Here is a 20,899-nt window from a genome sequence, read left to right on the forward strand (position 1 = left end):
CTGATGCGGTGTGTTTTCCATCATGTCACTTCCCTCTGGCAGGGCTATTACTTAGCACGGTTTTAAAACACCAAATATATTGGTTTTGTTTGCATCTGTAATTGTAAAGTTTTGGTATTGTGAGTTTATATACTGTCCTGAGTTTCCAAGGAGCACCTGGTGGATTTGAACTGCTGACCTGTTGGTTAGCAGCTGTAGCACTTAACCACTACAGTACCAGGGTTTCCGTCCTGGGCATACGAATATTTTTATGTGATCTGTTTGTGGAGTATTCTAGAAAAGCATCATAGATTATACAATTATTATAGAAGAAAATACTTTTATAACTTTTACTGTTTGAAACTGATAGATGTCAGTTGAGGTCCTGTGTTCTATTTCCTAGAGAAAACTTAAAGCCATGTTGACTTTATTTCTCATTTCAAGTGTGTATTGTTCTTATGGAAACCCTGGTGGCTTAGTGGTTAAGTGCTACAGCTGCTAACCTAGAGGTCAGCAGTTTGAATCCGCCAGGTGCTCCTTGGAAACTCTATGGGGCAGTTCTACTCCGTCCTACAGGGTTGCTATGAGTCGGAATCGACTCGGCGGCAGTGGGGTTGGTTTGGTTTTTTTCTTATATTGATGCATATGGTCATATACTTAAGACAAATTTTTAATTATCTCCACAGATGACTCTTACCAATTCAGATAATTGCTAAGCATTTCAGTCGTTGTATCATGAGATTTAAGTAAATATATAGTGTTCTCTAAAATCAATCAGATTCCTAGTCACTTCAGTAGACAGCATATAATCATGTTTGTAGAAAACAAACATAGACAGGTTAAAAAAAAAAGTACAATGTAGCTTGTTAACAAGTTGAATAGAGAGACTATGAGATAAAAGAAGAAATAGTAAACCTGGGTGGGGGGGTAGGATCATTAAAAGATCTTCTGGAAGAAATGTATTTAGAGCTTGGTATTAAAAACCTAAATAATAACTTTTTATCCAAAAATTTGATTATCTTTATGTGTCAATATCATGCCTTACAAAATATTCTGGGATATAGGATTACATACTTATTATTTTTTTTTTTTTTACTGAATAGTGACAGTGCTTTCTCACCTTTTTTTAATGAGAATCATAAGAAGTACATGGAATTTATTAATATTTTAAATGGTATTATATTTAATCTATTTAAATCTATTTAGTACTATTTAATTCTATTACCTGATATTTATCTTAGAGTAATGAATACATCAAACTTCAAAAAAAAATGTACCTGTCAGGATCCAGAAAAATAGATCTTCTTCTAGACAATCCAATAGAAGAAATTTCATGTGGGCAACCAGTTACAATGATGTTAGAAAACTGGAAAGCCAGATGGGTAAGGAGGCAACCCAGACATTAACATTAGCAGGAATTGATTACCCCAGCTAGAGCTACAGACATAAAAGAAGGTTTTACTGAGCCCTTGCACAGGAGCGGCTTGAGAGGAACAGGACCACAGAGTGGGGGACATGTCTGGTGGAAGCTAGAACCACAGAGGAGACATGGCCACCACTGGAGACACCGCTGAAAGCAGAAAGAGGGGGAAGAAAAACCTCCCCTTCTCCTTTTTCCCACGCTTCAAATTCCTAAGCCATCACCGGTGCCTCCCATTGGGTGACTCCAACTTGTAGCCAGTTGTGAAGAGAGCTAGGAAATATAATTTGCTGAAACAGAGTGGGGATGGATCTGAGGGTAAGTTATTACTATATGGCAGTTCTGATTTTGGGGGGGATGGGAGAATGGGATTTACATGAGTTGAGACCATTAATTTTTGGGGGGGTTAAGGTTTTGGGTTGTGTAGTATTACCCAAAGTCTCTTGATACCAGTTTTCCTTCCTGGCGTTAAGTTACTAATTTTTTTAATCCTACCTAAAAATTTAGTTTCTCCCATTATGTTGATGTATGTTTTTTCATCATAATATTATCTTTAGATGCTTTTGAAATTTCTCCGTGGATGGTCTTGTTGGTTAATTTTCAAATTTTAATGTGCTATAAATGTCAGGAAGAATTTTATCTTCTCTAATTAGGACAAATATTTAAAACCAGAGGCAACAGGTGACAAGCTCACTTGCTTCTGTAGCTGTTAGCTCTGTCAAAAAATTATGAACAGACTCTCTCTCGCCTTTTCCGTGTTTTGGAGGTACCAAGAGTAGGCAAGGAAAAGTTCAACTGCCCTTGTAATCAAGCATTGTCTGGAAGTTGGAAATAATGATGTGGTTTCTCGGTTTTTCTGTGATTTTGTTGGAGGTTGAGTATGCAGCGTAGTTTGTTTTTTGATTGGAAGACAACGTCAGTTTTGAAATGGCAGCATAATAATCAATTTGGAAAATTGAACATTGGCCATGCGTACTGTTATGTGCCGTGAAAGTAATCTTTACGAGCATGGGAGATGAGTTTGCAGTAAGAAAAAAAAAAAACTTGAAGTTGGTCTGTGTTAAAACGTTGTCACATCTGGAAGGCATTTGATGTATAAAATTACATAGGTTTGATACCATTCAGAGTTAAGACATATGGATGGGATATTATGCAGAAAATTCTTGTTTTTCGTACTCTTTGGATTTAGCTTAGAGATTTTTGAATCATAAGGAGTCCATTTGAATCTCTATTAAAGATGAACTGAATAAAATAACAAAATGAGAGGAATTTTGACCACATGGTACACACAGCTCTGTATCCTTATACTTGGTTCCTTTTTTAAAAATTGGATATAGCGAGTGAACGTGCCTCTCACCATTTTCTTTTCATTTCCCAAACAACTATAGTAACAATAGTGGATTTCGTTGCAGGCTTCAATAAGAATTACTTTATTATTCTGGTTAAAATTATCTGTATTTTTAACCTTTCTTTTAAAATGCCCGTTTGAAAGAATATTGTACATATAACTATAATAAATCTTTGTATTTCTGTTGGACTGTAAACTTTTCAGATTTCTTTTGAATGTATTATTTCACTTACTAGAACAATCTTGGCCTTCTTTGAAAAAAAAGAGGAAAAAGTCGTGTTAGTTAAGCCAACTTGGGTTTTTGTCAGTGAAAATTGAATTACTTTCCTCTCATATGCAGTTCTCATTTTCTGGGGAAGTTACTAATTCCTTATTTGTTTCCTCATCTTATAGCTTTTCAAAAATTTTAGTTTGTATGATGTGGTATTCAAATAGTTTTATTCCTGGTAAGTTAGCTTTTGCCCTGAAAACATGAGGACAGAAGTTCTTTGAAGTGTTTATCAGGGAACTGTTAGGACATTTCATGCCATTATTCTGCACATGTCCACCCATATCAGCAAGCTTCCTCATTCAGTAAGAGATTTCGCTGATGCTTCTCTTCAATATGGTGATAAAGTTATTTTATAAATAGAAGCAATAAGGGATAGCCAGCACACAAATCTATTCAACCTGGGTAGAAAGTATGTTTTCTTCATCATACTTTATTATTCTGTTAGCTATTATTAAACACCTTTGGATTAAACATGTACATTTATTTTTATATGCACATATCGTCATGGACATAAAGCAGGGTTTCATAATAAAGCATGGATTAGTTATTAATTGGAATGCCTGGGTAATAGAAATGGTTAAAACACTCAACTGGTAACTGAAAGGTTGGAAGTTTGAGTCTACCCAGAGGTACCTCGGAAGCAAAGTCTGGTGATCTACTTCAAAAAATTTGCCATTGAAAACTCTGTGGAGTGCACTTCTACTGGGACACATACATGGAATCGTCATGAGGCAGAATCTACTCAAGGGCAAGTTGAGTAGATTTTTGTTTTTTGGCTTAGTTATTAAATACATATAACTAATGTGTATATAAAATATATATACAGTTGTCTCTAAGCTCACGTAATGATCGAACCATAAACATTTTAATGATTTGGCAAAATATCTTTTCAGCTAACAAAATGGAGAAATCTGTGTTCAAGTAAAATCATTTATTTAGAGGAACACATGCCCATGACCAGTGAGAGAAACCAATAAGAATATGAATTTCTGCCATGGACTGAATCAGTTGTGAAATTTTATTTGTCCAGTGATTGCAGGCACTTAAAAAGTAGAATACATCTAAAAAACAACCAAAAGAGTAAAGGTTATTATTGTCATTGCTGTCAATTTATTCATAATTTGAAGACAATGAAGTGTTTCAAGTGCCATCAACCATCACAGTCTCCTTCACTGTAAAATAACGGTTATTCATTCAACAAACACTGAATGAGCATCTCCTGTGTGCCAAGAATTATGCTGGGCAATGAAGACTAACATACATCTTGACTGTGTGGACTTTACAGTCTAGCAGGAGAGCCAGACACTCCCCCAGCGCTTTAATTACCTGTGTTATCAGCGTTTGCAAGGGGAGGTGCAGGTGAAGACGGAGGACTAACTAGGTGTTCTTTTTGGGGGGATGGCAGGAAGTGAGCAATTAAATCTTAAAGTATATTTTTAAAAAAATATTAACCCTTCTCCACAAATATTTGTGCATATTTTCACATTATCAGAGTTTTTTTTTTTTCTCTTATTTCTAATCCCTTTGGACATGACTAGGAAAGACCATTGTCTGTTTCTTGGCTTTAAGTGATTGGGCAAGTTGAAAAACAATTCAGGCGTGGAGTGGTTTGCTTCGGGTCAGAGTGCAAAAGTGGCTGGTAGTCACTGAATGGAACCCAGGACTTCTGACTCGTCAGATAGCCAGGAGAGACCATGTCCTGCTCTCTGGAAAGAAAGATTACTGGTGAAATATTGGAAAGTTTTGTGTCTGGTTTTAATTTGGATATACAGTATTAAGTTTTGAAAAAATACATAAAATGACATGGCACAAGAAAGCCATGTGTACACAGGAATGTAGTATGTGTAAAATTTAGAACAACATGTGCAGAGTCTAGGACAAAATCAAGCAAGTCTGTAAGGCACTCTACTAAGCGGTATATTAAGTGCTAATCAGGACTTTGGAGCTAAAACAGAATTTATTTTCCCATGCTTTCCTTTGGAAAGAAGATTTAAGATGAATAGGATCATAAACGTTGCATTTGGTTTTTGTTAAGATTTTGCATTGATTTCTCAATTTGCCTCCATGATTATGTTCTGAGTCTGATGACATTCGGGTTGTCACTTCCAGATACGCATTTCACCAACATTCTCTTTGTACTACATACCTTGTTATAAAATGCTAAAATGCAGGTTTCTGAGTTCCCAATGGAGGAAAAAAAAAAAAAAAAAACCAAACTGTAGTACATAAAAAAAAAAAACAAAACCCCAGTGCTGTCATTAAAAAAAAAAAAAAAACCAGTGCCGTCATAGTGTAGCTGAAATCCACAAGGTCTCCCAGACGGGAAAGACAGACAGTCATCTCATCTTTTCCTACTGGATCTGGCCAGGTTTTGGAAAGGACTTCATTGTTTTCATGTGACAAACTGCATTGGCAAATTGTCGCTTAAAGTATGCAGTGACATGTTCATCTAATATTAGAAGATATGGGCAGCATTTATGAAAGATTATAAATCTTACAACTCTCTTCAGAAAACTTAAAATACAGCTGGAAATGTTTTGCTTCCAACAAACATGCAATCTTCATAAAATTGGAAAAGAAATGTTTTGAATAAATAATGTTTTCGTTTATTTCTCTCGAGTGCGAGAACTATTTTTTATTTAGTCAAAATCATGCCATAAAACTCCTCCCTCCTCTACAGTGACACCCTTGCCTCTGTATTTTTTTCACACTGCTGTGTTTAAAAAAAAAAAAAAAAGAAAGAAAAAATATATATGTATATATACCAGATTGCTTTGCCTTGTTTTTAAAGATAGAAAACTGGATTTGCTCCCAAGGACTCTTTGCCTAACTAGGCCAGTTTAAAAACTAAACAGAGATTGAGTCAGTTAATTAATTTAAATGAGATTACAAATCAAAAACATATTACACAATCTTGATTTAATTACCACATTTTATTTACTTAATTGAAAACACACTGTAGAAAGTTAGCCATCTTGACAATGGCCAGTGGTGTCTTTACATCCTATAAGCCAAAGGCTTCCTAAGCAAAAAGATCTAGGTGATCCTGGCCATGACCTTTGATTCACTCAATCCTTGGATCACTGGAGAGTCGTTGAACTTAATCTTAGGGCAGAAAGGTCAGATACGATTATCTCTGCTTTCATTTGTGGTGGTTTGGTGCTAGTTAATGAGGCAGGGCTGCCCTCTGGTCAGAGCTATTGGCCGATTTAACACACGTTGTATGGGGTATTTTGGTCTGCACTGGTCAACAGTCCCAGTGCATATCTGGCGTGGACAGATTTGATTTGCTCTCCTATGTATATGTGACTTTTTTTTTTCTTTTAAATTTCAGTGGGCTATTTTTCATTTACTTGCTTGTGGACAAATTTTGGTCTTGAACTCAAACAAATTCTTATTTTAGTCCTTGGGAAGTGATGCCTTCAACCTAATCTCTCCTGCTAAGCAAAAAAAAAAAAAAAAAAGGTGACTTTTCAATAATGTTTATTCATAGAATTAATAGAACGAGTAGGGCTGAGAAATAGAGACAGATATTACTTAAACTAAAAAAAAAAAAAAAATTGCCATCAAGTCAATTCCAACTCATAGCGATTCTATAGCACAGAGCAGAACTGCCCCATAAATTTCCAAGGAGCAGCTGGTGGATCCAAACTGCTGACCTTTTGGTTGGCAGCCAAGCTCTTAACCACTGCACCACCAGGGCTCTAGAGATTACATGTCTTCTTTCTTACTTCATATGTGTGTATGTATGTGTGTATACACACACATATATACTTAAATGAATTATTTTATCTGTAAGGATTCTCAACTTAATAACCACTTTTAAAAACTATGAGTTTTGCTATATCGAAAATTATTTTAAAATCAGTGTTAACCACTAGAAAAGGGGCTGTAAAGGCATGAGCCTTCAGATGGGAAATAATACAGATTAAAGGCATGATTCAAATTCTGTGGGTACTATGTCTCCCAAATATTATTTTGGTTCTGCGAAAAGTTTCCTCAGAGATCTAATTTCTCTTTTTGCTCATAATTGGGTTTGGGGGAGGGAGCACAAATTCACCAAACATATGTCAAGGACTCCATTAACAAATTGATGGAATTAATACTTCCCATGTAAGAGCTTGTTAATCAAGTTTTATAAATAAAGTGGACTGCAGATTATATAAGGTCCTGTTGAGAAGAGACGGAGACAGAAAGAGGGAGACACAGGCGGAGAAGGAGACAGGGAGAGAGATATATAAACAGAGCAACAGAGAGAGTGAGACACATTGTGGCAATGAAGAGACCATTTTCCAGACATTTACCTGATTATGCAAGATGAGGAAAGCACTTAGTTTTCCCATGTTCTTATGTGTGTGTCTGTGTATGATTTTAATAAGCATTTAATAGGGGGAAAAGAAAATATTATAAATTGTAGCTTTGTGTCACCCTAATTGATGAAGCAGTCCTCCATTAGAACTGAAGCTGTTCAGTGTTTTAACAGTGCTGGAGGAAAAAAAAAATGGTGAATTACAGAAGAGGACTTCTGATTATGTAAAGCTAACTTGCTGTAAATCCCAAGAAAATCAGTCCCTTGTAGATAGTAAACTGCCAAGAGAGAAGTACAGACAGAGGTAAAAGAGATGGAGGTTTTGCCCAAGAAGAAGAATTCACTTTTCTGGCAGATTTTTTGTCTTACTGTCTTCCCCATCATTATAAAATGTGTGCTTTGATATCCCTTCTTTCAAGTTTTTGGTGCATTTTATTTCTTGCATTTTGATTTTTCTGTTTCCTAGGCGATTCTTTCTGACATGCCATATAGTTCATTTGTAAAAATACACTGTTTTAGAATGTTGGTAATTAATAATGTTTTAAAGAGAAAGGAGACTGTTCTAAGACTTAAAAAAAAAAAAAAAGAAACCTCATGGTATTCTTTAGTTGACAATGGGCTATTTCTTCACCTGCTTAAGGCAAAGAAATTTGACAAAGGGGCCCTTTATCACATGATGACTAATTTTAGTTCTAGCAAAAGGCTATCTGTAGGTTAACAGGTTACAGTGTGGGTTTCATTTACTCTTCTGATCTCCCTTGATATAAAAGTTATATTGTTATAGAATCACAGAATTTTAGAGCCAGAAGGGACCTGAGTGTGACCCTGTTTAGTCCCTTCTTTGCGCCAAATTGGCTATAAACTGAATTCATGCTTTTCGTATTTGGTTTTCCTGTTGAGACTCAAATCATGGTATCAGAGAGGAAAAGGAGTCTCTGGAATGTGTCGTGTCTAGGAGAAGACAGACAGTTGAAATATAAGGGTCATGAAAGGCACTTTGCCCTCCTGCCTGCAAACTAGGTTCTTGTTTTGTGGACCCCCACAAACATCTCTTCCCTTCATAGGAGAGAGCCAAAAATTAATATGTGATTTAATAGTAGTACTTGTTTACCGCCCCTCTTCCCCCCATTGCTGAATATTCCTTCAGGAAGTAAGCAAAGCAGGACTGAGCCTTGTATTAGACTGGGAGACCCAGTCCTGGGTATTGTGTATCTATCTGTCCCCTTTCCTTGCCACAAAAGGGCTGCCTGCTTGACTTCTAATGAGTGTTTCTGCCCAAAGGCGCATGCGTAATCTTTTGTCTTTGTGCGCTACTATAATTTATTAAAAATTGTTTTCTAGTCATTGACTTAGCCAAGTATTTTAAGCACTGTATCACAGTTAGGGCTAATGGGCTAAATAGGGCGGCCTCTCTGCCTTCATATTGGGATGGCCTCAGCATGGTGGACTTCAGGGAGAGTAAAGAGTGAACACCATCAGCGAAGACTCAGAGGCATAAAGTATAGATGACACCGGGAGGACTGAAAGACCAAGGTGTGATTGAGGTCTTGGTAGGGGCCAGATCAGGGGCCTTGAATGGCACATTAAGACTCTTGGGGTTTTTCTTGTGCTTATTCAGAATGCCTGAAAGAGTTTTAGTAGGGAAGTGGCTGAATCTGTTTTGTGTTTTGAAAAGATCACCTTGGTAGCAGTGTGGGATATAGCCTAGAGAGGTGTGAGGTTGGGCTATCTTTCAAGACCCTACTTCTGGGATCACTCCCTCTGATATCTTCCATGATATGCCCTTGCCCACCTTCCTGGGAAGAATCAATTCTTTTTAGATATATAGCCATTTATACCACCTATTTTTTTATCCCAGTACATTACTTTTTATTTGTATATTTCTGTCTTTTTGGCTAGCCTCTGAGCTTCTAAAAGGCATAAAATTAATATTTGTCTTTTTTAAAAAAGAATATTAAAGACCACTGAAAAACCAAAAACCAAACCCATTGCCTTCGAGTTGATTTTGACTCATAGGCACCCTACAGGGCATAGAACTGCCCCACAGAGTTTCCAAGGAGCACCTAGTAGATTCGAACTGCAGATCTTTTGGCTAGCAGCTGTAGCACTTAACCACTATGCCACCAGGGTTTCCTAAAGGCCATTAGTGTAAATTAAGTGCAAATTAATAAGCATTTATGGACTACCTACTATGTTCCAAACATCAGCATCTCTAGAACATAGCAAGTGCTCCTAGACGTTTATTGATTTGTACTTAGTTAGTGGTTGCTTACATTAATGACCTTCAAAAAATACTTCACAGTTCTGATGATGCCTCAGCAAATTGTAGTTTATTCATCCCAGCAAGTTAGCGGTCAGCAACCAACATTTAACAGGCCATCGTTCATTTGCAATCTGATGCATTTAGCAAACTTTTTATTGAACTCCTACCAGATTATCGGTAAAAAAAAAAAAAAAAAAAAAAGAAAGTCCTTTGTTTTGCTGAGAGAATCCAAACTCAATTTAGTAATTTAATTTAGAGTTGGCCTCTCTTTAAAGCAATTAGTATGGGAAGTTCAGTGCTAACATTAATTATTTTCAACTTAGATAGAGAGAACTGCTAAGTTTTTTTTTTTTTTTTAATTTCCAAAAGTGGTTTTGAATGTATTGGTAAATGGTGGAAGGAGGAGGGAACTGGGGGGAAGGTGACGTTCCCAGAAACATTTAATCTACTGCAAGATCATCTTGACTTTGATGATTTTGAGATCGCATCGTAACCTTTCAAGAAAGGCCCTGTGTCTGAATGGGTAGCCCAGATGGACTATATACCTTTTAGTAGTTGCCATGTAATTTTGGACAAACCATTTAGATCATTTAAGTATCCCAGGGTCTTTCATAAAGCTGAGTCATTAGGGAAATCTGGTCCTCCTTAGGTAAATTTTAGATATTAGAAGAGCCATGGCTGATTGGCTTTTTTTTAAAAGGGCCATGTGGTGTGGGGGTGGGAGGCAGTGAATCTTTTCTATTCCTGGAGAATCTTTATCCTGGGGGAGGATGAATTGATTGAATTAAAAGAGTAGTAATTTAGAAATTTCTTCCATTTGCTTTTTTCCCCCCTTGAAGGAGAAATATAATATTTTTAAATCATTCTCTTTAAAAATAAAGAGTAGAGAATATGAGATCTTAATAACTATGTAATACAAAACAGAGTTCAGTTCTGCATTATGTCTAGTTAAGCCAGAAAGAGACAAACACAGACATGTGAAAATATAGATCGAGAACAAGGAAGAAATAAAAACAGAGGGAGTGAGGGAAGATTGGTTTGGGGATGCAACCTTCAGGACTCGGCCCCCTCTCTTTTTTCTTTGCTGCCTCAAATCTTTCTAGACTCAAGAAACAGTGTGCCAGGCAACTCACAACGCCCATTCTTACTTGCCTTGTTCCTTGTAAACTTAGGTTTCCTGGAAGGTAATTTTTGTCAACTGGCTGGTGTTTATAGACTCTTGTGCATGGTGGCTCCTGAGGGCCTCACAGAGCCCGTGCCCTCCTCCCTGTTTGGGATAGTGGGACTAAAGCATTTTTCACCAGAATTCTCAGCCGGCATAAGCTTGCCCATATTCAGTTTGCTCATTGCAGACATTTTTTTAGATGTGTGTGCTGGGATGGACAGAGTTGGGTCATGTCCCTTTTCCCCCTTTGTTCCTGACAGCCCGTTAAAAATATTAATCAATTTTTAATGTGGGCTCTGTGATCAATAGCACCTTTCCTTTATTGAACGTGTAGGATGTGTCTGGCCCAGTGCTTGATGGTTTACAGGATAAAATCTTGGCAACAATTCTATGAAGTGGATAGCATTATTGCAGTTTTAAAGACCAAAACCCCAGGGTTCTAAGGATTTAAGTAACTTTGCTCAAGATCACACCTCTACTGAGTGACAGAGCCAGGATTCACTCCAACACATTATGTCCACACACTCCTCAAAAAAAAAAAAAACAGGACTTGGGCAAAGTGATGGAAGCGGTTAAATACAACCTTTGGGTATAAAGTAATTTGACCTAGGTGGTGAATTGGAAGGGTTTTAGATGTGGTCTGAGTAATTCCTTCTCTGAAGTCAACCACAATAACAGTTCATTTTTGGTTTCTCTGCCAACTGCGACTCCCTGGCTACCTCTTTTTCTAGAGTTGGAATTAAGCGATGGATATAAGGTGACATAAGAGTTAATAGTAGATTATAGTGTTAGAATTTACAGTTCAAAAAGTAAACGTTCTGTTGTGGGCTCCCTGGGGGTCCTCTTCTATGTTTTTGGGATGCAGTACATGTTGTTTTACCTTGTATGAGGGCACAGGCTTTGGTGCATGAGGGAATACCTGCTATTGCGTGCCAGTAAACACCAGCTCATTTTGGAAAGTGGAATTGCTATAAAGAACGAATGTGTGACTCAAATTTAGGGTTGCATTCAGCTTTCCCTAAAATGCTTGCGGTTTTTTTTTTTTTTTTTTTGTAAGTGTATTTTTTCAATTGAAGACGGTGGTCTACAGTTGGAAATAAGGCAAAAAGTTATTTGCAGCAGAAAAGAATTGGGTTTCCCAAAGTGGAATGTTGTGGTAACATGGTGTGCCATTGTTCTCACTGGATACTCCCTTAGGAGTGGAAGTTACTTTCATTCTTTATGCGCCTGGACCCAAATTTGAGGAACCAAAGAGTGGGAGTTTTGAGATGTCATTTTATAGTTGATATAACTAAACGCACCAAGGTTCTTGTACAACTCCTAAAATGAAGTTGTTGCTACAGCTTGTCCCCTCATTGTGAATGTGGCACTAGCCAGCTTGAAGGATGCATGTATAGACCTCCGTAAATGTGAGGTAACTTTGAGGGAAAAATAAAACATGGGGGTGCCCTGATCACTGGGCATGTTATATATAGGCAGAAATCCCTCAAAACGTTAGAATCACTGGAGAAATTAAACTGGAATGTCACATCAATACTAGGGGACATTTTTCAGAGGAACTCAAGGCAGAAATAGCTGAGGCTGTAGCAAAATAATATAATTCATCATTTTTATGTAACTACTGTACTCCAGGTCTGGAAAGTGGCCAATATTGTACCATTTTTATAGGAATTTAAAAAGAGAAATGTTGATCTACTAAGTTACAAGTCAGTGAGTTTTGCCTCAATTGTAGAGAAAGTAATAGAAACATTCATGGGAGATGAGCCTTTTAGAGCATACTCAACTACCTTTGACTGTCTGCTGGGAGCTCCAGCCAGAATCTAGACTGCATGTACTTCCATTTTGGGGAACCCTGAACAACTTGGAGGATAGTGAGGAATGACTAAATATATTGGTTAGCATTTACTGAAAACTGCCCTAGGACAAAAGGAGCCCTGGTGGCTCAGTGGTTAAGCACTAGGCTACTAACCAAAAAGTCAGTGGTTTGAACCTACCAGCTGCTGCATGGGAGAAAGATGTGGCAGTCTGCTTTCATAAAAATTACAGCCTTGGAAACCTTATAGGGCGGTTCTACTCTCTCCTATAGGGTTGCTATGAGTCGGAATCAACTTGATGGCCACGAGTTTTTTGTCCTAGGACAAAATGAAAAAGACAGTTAAGGAAATGGGATAAAAGGGTAAAAATCTGATCTCAGTACTAAATCTAGTTAGCAGGCAGGAGGCAAAGGGCAGAAATAAATAACCGAGTTTGGTATAGGAAGACAGTACTAACAGGATGTCCTTGTGTTTAATACTAGAAACGGCAATTGCAGTATGTTAATCACTTACCTGGAACAGCAGACTAACCCTGCTTAAAAAAGCCAGTAGAAGATTTTTCTGCTCTACTAAGACTGAATCCCTTTCTTGGCTCAAGTACAGTGACAGGGTTTGGGGGAAGAGACTTTTTGGTATATGGCAGTCCATGACAGAGCCGTAGTCTGCCCCACTCTCAAATTTTGCTGAAATCCACTATGAAGTTCAAAATTGCCTTTTAGGCAAGCAAAGAAGGTTGCTGAATCTGAGCCATCCATTCCTCTGCCATTTGCCAAAAGCCTAGTGCCTTCACAACCACGAAGCGCACACGGAGGAAGACTCAGAAGAAGCAGACAGAAGCTCTGCCTCTGCAAAGGAGCGTGCAGTTTAGTTGGGGAGACAAAGCTTAAATACTAAAACCGGTAAAAGCAGATTACAAAGCAACCTGGGAGTAAGTGTATAATCTTACAGGGCAAATGACACAGATAAATGCAGAAGGGACACGGAGGAAAGAGGAGTGTGTAAAACACAGCAGTGCTGGATACGCCCGGGAGGGCATGCTGCCTGACAGCGGTGTAGCCTCCCCATTCCTGTCGGTAGCTTCGGTGAGAAATGATGTGGGATAAGAAATTCAGATATACCGCATCGATCTCTTCCTGCTTATCTGCAGTCTGTCCGTCTGTCACAGATGGAAATTAAATCGATTCCATAATTTGCTCTCCACAAAGCCATGTTGGTTTCTACCTAGTAATTTATGCTCTTCTTGGTGTTTGCAAATCGATTGCTATTATGGGATGTAGACAGATCTGGGCCTGGATCCAGTAGGTTGGGGGATTACTGGAGTGGATATGTACGCATGCACGTGAAATCCTGGAAAAGCAGACTCTCATTGCTATGTATTTTACTCATTGAATAAAAACATATTTTCAGAATTTTTTTTAAAGCATGTTTAATTACACTCAGATTGCATTTCTAGGGAGTGTATCTGCCTTATTTCATATTGCTTCTGACAGGCCTTGACATTTGCCCAACCTTCAAACCACCTTCAGTGGCTTTGTAGCCAGACTCTTTGTTTCAAAAGAGCTGTGCTTTATCCCAAGACTATTATGGATGACTGCTTTTTTTTTTTCTTTCTTTTCACATAGAAATAGGTATAGACATTCATCTAGTTTGAGAAAGAAAAGCGTTGCTACCTATCGGCTTGGGAAAGTCAACTTTATTTAAACACTCAACTTCATTGTTGTACCTTAAAAAAAAATTTTTTTTTAAGTCCTTTAGAGATTGTGAAATTCTTTCAAAACAAATTAAAAGGAAAACATTTTCTGTGATTTCTTTACAGATTCTGGACAATCAGGAAGTCCAAGCCACAATGATCCTGCCAAGAATCCTCCAGGTAAATATGTGTTCCAGGACGTTTGCAATCTGACATTGTTGGAGAACAAAGGTACCACTGTATAGATAAACACCCCATAATTGGTCAGCTGCCTATTTTGTTCTGGCAGGCAGGTATGATTGGGACAAGCTGTGATTCTGTTCAGGCCCTTTGCAGAGGCAAATACTTCCATGTTGGCGTCATCCGTATTTACCTAATGACCAGCATTTTAATCTTTGTTGGTGTTTCTTTGTAAATAAATATGAATGTATTTTGGTGTTAGGTACTCAAAGTCATTGCTGTTAGAAAGCCCCCCCCCCACCCAAGAAAAAAGCCTTTAAAGTTTTCTTTTAAAACTCACGAAAGAAAGTTTTTCCATACTCTTATTATAGTTTATCAACTCTCATTGCTTTAAAAAGGGTGGGGTGGTTGATTTTTTTTTTTTCAGCGAAGGGTTTTTGCAGAAGAGTTTTTATTCCATAAGGTTTTGATTGGATTGCCAGAATCAGGAAATAACGAAAGTAGGACTTTTCCTTTAGTATAATGGATGCCAAATACCTTCTTTATTTTCAGAAGTTGTTCCATATCTGAAAATGGGCTGTAATAACTTGGCTGTCTTCGTAGTTTTGTTGCTGCAAAATCTGAACATGTAGCATTTTGTTTTTGATTTAGGAGTAGTATCTTTTCTCATGAGGTAAAACAAGCACAAGGAAGAATTTCTAACATTTCATTATCATAAGAATTTTAATTCGTGACTGTGGTAAAAGAGTACTCTAGGAATAAAATAGTAAAAACAAAACAAAACCCAAGTCAGCCCAATGCACCTCCAACCTCCTCCCCCGAATGTCTTAAGTCTTTTCTTTAAAAACAAACCAAAAGGTTTATAAAAAGTAATAGTAATTGTTTCTTCAGGTAGACTGTTTTGGATCCTTAATGGTTTCAACTTCCTTCTGGGAATGCTTAGCTAATGTGAGGCTTGAATACTTAAAAAAAAAAGAACCTCTAAATTTCCAAGAAAATACATTAGACCAGGATGTTTTAAACTGATTCCAGAAAGATATAGTAAGTAGATACATAAGTACAAAAATGGAAAATCAGAACTGAATATATTTTTTCTTTCTGAGTCTTCCCTATACATTGCTTTTAATTTTTACCTTTAATTTTAATTTTATCTTTTTCCAACTAGACAGTAACTTATTCTGCATTATAAAAAATTGTATTGTTTGACAAAACTAATATATACGTAAAACAAAACTAAACTAAACTCACTGCCATCGAGTCAATTCTGACTCATAGCAACCCTATGGGACAGAGTAGAACTGCCCCATACAGTTCCAATTAAATAGATTTTAAAATGTCAATTAAGTTGATTTTAAATTTTTTTTCTGTGAAATCATTTAATATTACTAAAAATTGATAGCAAAACTTAAAAAAAAAAAAAAAAAAACCTGGAAAGTTTTAAATGGAGCTGCCAGTTAGATTTATTATTTTACTTTTGTTCCGTGTAATGGGAGAACAGAATTGCATCAGTTTTCTTTCCAGACAATCTATTTAGAAAGTGATCAGTTTCGTCAGAAATTTTCTGAAGTGGAGAAAGTTTTATTAACTTGTAATAAGCCTTTAACTCTTTATTTCTTGTTTTTAGTTGTCTGGTATTTTCTGTGTGTAGTCCATGATGGCCGAAAGTGAATTATTCCTAAACCTTTTATGAAAGCCTCCTCAACTCTTTTTATCAAGAATAGGGAAAAAAATCAGTAGAAGAAAAGTGGATAAGTATTTTAAGTCAGACTAAACAAAGGGTATGTTCTTTGTATTTGAATGACAGCTTGATTTGGGATTAATAAATCTGTTATTGTTTGAAATGCATTTCTGAACATGTACAGAAGGCTCACCTAAAAACGTTCTCTACTTGAGCTGAATGAATAATCTTTGGATAGTTATGTAATGCCAGGATTTGATTTTTCAGCATTTGTCAAGAAGCTTAGTTAAATTTTTCTTTTGCTATGTTCAGCAGTAAAGATAATCTCTTAAATTATCTTAATTAAATTCAGATAATCTCTTAAATCATCTGTTTGCACGTAACATGACACACAGAAGCAAACTATCAGGTAGATCACCTCTACATTTTTTTCCCCTTTTGAGTTTTCCTTGGAAATCAAACCTTTTTGCAAACCATGTCTGAAAACTGGGATGTTATAGATGAGTAGATGTTATGATTAGTTGGAAATTATATATATGTAAATTATACATGGATTGCCAGTTTTTCAGATTTCAAATATGTAAGACACATGTAATATCAAAATTAAAATGAACGTAATTAGAATTTTCTATGATGATTTAGGTGCATTCCGTCAATTTAACATGTTTTGCGTATCCTTATATAATGGACTTACCCCCAGCGCTTATTAAGGAACTCTGATTGAGGAAAGTAGGACCAGAGAGTTTGTTCCGTAATACCTTGAAATAAGTGAAGTCACTAGGAATATTTTTTCCTATTTTTAAATGTGAAAAACCAGAAATTATTCAGGTTTTTGTTTTGCAATCAGAATACATTACACTTGCCGTTAAAAGCCCTTTCATAAGCGTAAGCATCTTTGTTATCTTGGGGCATAATTTGTCTTTAGGAGGCTCTTTTCATCTCTGTATCCTGGCCTTGGCTGAAATATGAAATCACCAAAGTTGTAGATTCAGTATCTTGAGAAGGCATAATCCATTTAGGGGAAAATTCAATCTTCTGCCACACACACACAAAAAAAAACAGTCAAATTTACCTTGCTGCTAGTATTGTTATAACGAGGAGAAGCTAAACCTTGGAAGAAGATCACCTTGATTCTCAGCACTTTCCTATCCCTGCTAGTTTTCCATCAGGAGATGTGCACCCTATGGAGATTGCACCCATCTACTCCTGTGTTTATTTCCTAACAGCTTGGGAAGAGATGGCAACAATTCCAGCCCTTTTAGAGATATAGGCTCTTTAGAATCTGTTCCCCACTGATGACATGAAGGTGGAATCCCATCCAATCATCCCATAAGTGGAGATGCATGTGTCTGCCCACAAGCCCAACACCCCTCTGCTTGGCTGTTCTCCGGCCTCAGACAGGACTGTCTGACTGAAGAGATTCTGTCCTCACTGATTCAGGGTGACTGTAAAACCCTTCAGCCTTAATATGGATGTCTACTCTTTGTTCTCTTTATTGGGATTAATACTTAGTGAACGCAAGCAAACAAAAGCAACTGATTTTTTGGAGGGTATTTGGTATTTGAAATTTTTAAAAGCATTTAGGTAGTCTTTTTGTTATTCGAGGAGCCCTGGTGGCACAGTGGTTAAGTGCTCAGCTGTTAATCAAAAAGTCGGCAGTTTGAACCTCGCAGCCGCTCTGTGGGAGAAAGATGTGGTGATCTGCTCTATCCATCAAGATTACAGCCTTGGAAACCCTGTGGGGCAGTTCTGCTCTGTCCTGTAGGGTTGTTAGGAGTCAGAGTCGACTTGTTGGAACTCTAAAAAGTGTTTTAAAAATTATTTAAGTACTCTTGTTTTTTAAAAAATCCTGAGTATTATAAATGATGAATGTGCTTGGCTGTTAACCAAAAGGTTGAAAGTTGGAGTCCACCCAGAGCCACCTCAGAAAAAAGGCCTGGCAGTCTACTTCCAAAAAATCAGCCATTGAAAACCCTGCGGTAACGTACATGGAGCTGCCATGAATTGGAGTCTATTCAACAGCAACTGGCTTATTGGTTATTATTTTTAAAAGAACTTAAGTGTCCTTTGTGATATTTCTTTATACTATTTATGATATAATATTTTGTTTTATTCTCAGTTACAAGGCAGAGATGGGCACAAGAATCTTTTCAGGACCCAAGTTCTGTAAAAGTCTGATTCTGGCCCTGATGGGCCCAAGAACTTGACCTTATTATTTTTGACCTTATTATGGAAGTAATTGGCTATTTCTTTCTTTCTTTTTTTTTTTTAATGATCCAAGTCTTCTTTGTTTGTGACAGAAGTTACGTATTTGTATTCAGTTACTTTGTAAATATCAAATTAATCCCTGTTTTTTTTTTTTTATGATAGAGTCAGAAGTTATATGTTTATATTCAGATGGTTTGTTAATATCAAAATAGTAGAACTACAAGTGTTCTCTCTCAACTATAGCATATGACTCTCGTGGACCAAACAATGGTAAACCATTAATTCAGGGATTTAGACTTAGATCCAATTTTATTTGTAATAATTGAGAACTCCACTGCCGCTTTCAATGTGTGATTGGATTGAAGTCTTTTAGAATTAGCTTTGACTCGCTCTATTATTTTGTGTCTCTACGTTCTTTCAGATTTCCCACCCTCCCTCAGTTGCCCAGTGCTGAAATGGGTGGTATCCCAGGAATACCAGGGCAATCTAGAGGTTGTATTTTTGCCTCTAAGTCAAGCCCAAGCTGACATCTCATTTGGAGTCCAGGGAGGCTGCGGCTGTATGGGAAGCTATTTCTTGGCTGGAAATTTAACAAAGAAATATTGAATCATGGGGCTCCTAGGGAGCCCTGGTGGTGCGGTGGTTAAGCGTTAGGCTGCTAACCAAAAGATTGGCAGTTTGAATCCACCAGTTGCTCCTTGGAAACCCTATGGGGCAGTTCTACTCTGTCATATAGTGTCACTATAATCGGAATGGACTCGACAGCAATGGGTTTGTTTTCTTTTTCTTATTTTTTGGTTTTGGGGCTCCTTGAGAGACTATGATACTTTTTGCAAATTTTATGACATAAACTTATGAAGTATTCTAAGCACTATTAGCCAGAGCTTCCTTATCTGGAAGCAGATGGACTCACCATCCTCCTCTTCTTTTTTTTTGCATGCTTTACAGGGTGCTTGTGCTATTTTGTGTATTGATTTTTTATGTAGTCTGGAAAGACCTCAGGAAACTATCAGGATCTTATAGGTGGCTTGAGTAAGCGCCCCTACATCCTCTCTGGAATAAGGATGGGGCCAAATAAATGACTCAGTAAATTTAATAAGGACTAAACATGGAGCCCTGGTGGCACAGTGCTTAAGAGCTCAGCTGCTAACTAAAAGTCAGCAGTTTGAATCCACCAACCTCTCCTTGGAAACCCAAAAGGTCAGTTCTACTCTGTCCTTAGGGGTTGCTATGAGTTGGAATCGACTCAACAACAGGTTTTTGGTTATCTATTAAATGTAGCAATATACTTGACTTGCATTTGAGAAATTCTTTAAATCATAAAATTTGGAGGTCCATTTCTCCCCAACTGGATTTTAAAGATACTGAAATTGAAGCCAACAGAGGGCTATTATGAAACTAAAAAAAAAAAAACTAATAAAAAGCAACCTAAAATTTACCAAGAAAACTAGTCCAGCATCTGCAGTTCTCATCTGTGGGATCTTTGGGGCCCATATTTCTTTGACCTTTCAGTTTACTTTTTCAAAATTTAGAATTGGGGACAAATTTAAAGCCCATTGCTGTTGGGTCTATTCTGACTCGTAGTGACCCTATAGGACAGAATAGAGCTACCCCATACGGTTTTCAAGGAGCAGCTGGTAGATTTGAACTGCTGACCTTTTGGTTAGCAGCTAAGTTCTTAATCATTGTACCTTCTCATAGTTATAGAAACAATAAAACATCTTCTTTGCTGTTTGCTTATGAAACCAGATAAATTTGCATAGGTCCTCTAGGACTTCTTGGGATATGTTTTGTTTTAAAATATAGTGTTCAAAGTCCAAAAAAAGGGTAGACTTACTCTGCTATTTTTTATCATAGCCTTTTTACTCCTTAATGAATAAGTTCCATATTCATTCCTTTTCATATCCCCATTTATTGTATCCATCAGAATCAAGATTTTTTTTTTTTTTTTAAATGGGGGAAAATGTACTATTTCATGATACTTAGAAGTAATTTTAAACTCTGGCACTGGACAACATACAACTGACTATAAACAGGCTTTCTATTCATAAACGTATAAATAGAAAGACACTAAAAGGATTGGTTAACGGTGGTAAGCCCTGATGTTGTACGTAAAGCTTTTAAGTAATTTGAGAATGAGGTCTGTACAAGTCAGTGCTAAAATCAAAGACGTTTTTCTTAACAGATTCTGTTTCAGAAACATTTTTTTCTTCTTTATCCTCTAACTTTTTTGAAGACACCACATTCAGTAAAGTTCTTAAATGTTCAAATTCAGGGTAGGATTCAGAGGAAAAGAGGAGAGGACAAGGGAAGTGTTTTGTTCACAAGCTATTCTTAAAAAGCCAGAAGGGCACATAGCCCTCAGCTGCATATTTTTACAGGACACATCATAGGTGCTTGTTTACAGCCCGTTTTCCAAAGCTTGAGCTACATAGCAGTTGGCACCATGCCTACTCCTGCAATGGTTCTAGCTGGATTTCGTGTATTTAATAATTTGAGGAGAGGAAAAATGAAGACAGTTTAAGAATATTCTAGAAGGTCATGAGAGAAGGAGATATTTTTCCCTATCTCCCC

The 20,899-nt window shown here is 37.1% G+C and overlaps 1 protein-coding gene across 5 annotated transcripts in view; it reads left to right on the forward strand.

Annotated features, from left to right (window-relative positions):
* The window catches only part of NFIB (nuclear factor I B), a 258,003-nt gene that overhangs the window by 128,457 nt on the left and 108,647 nt on the right, over nt 1–20,899 (forward strand). For all 5 annotated transcript variants that reach the window (XM_010587941.3, XM_010587942.3, XM_010587944.2 and 2 more), the window contains exon 3: nt 14,386–14,439. In XM_010587941.3, coding sequence (XP_010586243.1) covers nt 14,386–14,439 — 54 coding nt within the window. The remainder of the gene's footprint in view (nt 1–14,385; nt 14,440–20,899) is intronic.

Source organism: Loxodonta africana, chromosome 9, assembly GCF_030014295.1.
Source record: "Loxodonta africana isolate mLoxAfr1 chromosome 9, mLoxAfr1.hap2, whole genome shotgun sequence".
Lineage (NCBI taxonomy): Eukaryota > Metazoa > Chordata > Mammalia > Proboscidea > Elephantidae > Loxodonta > Loxodonta africana.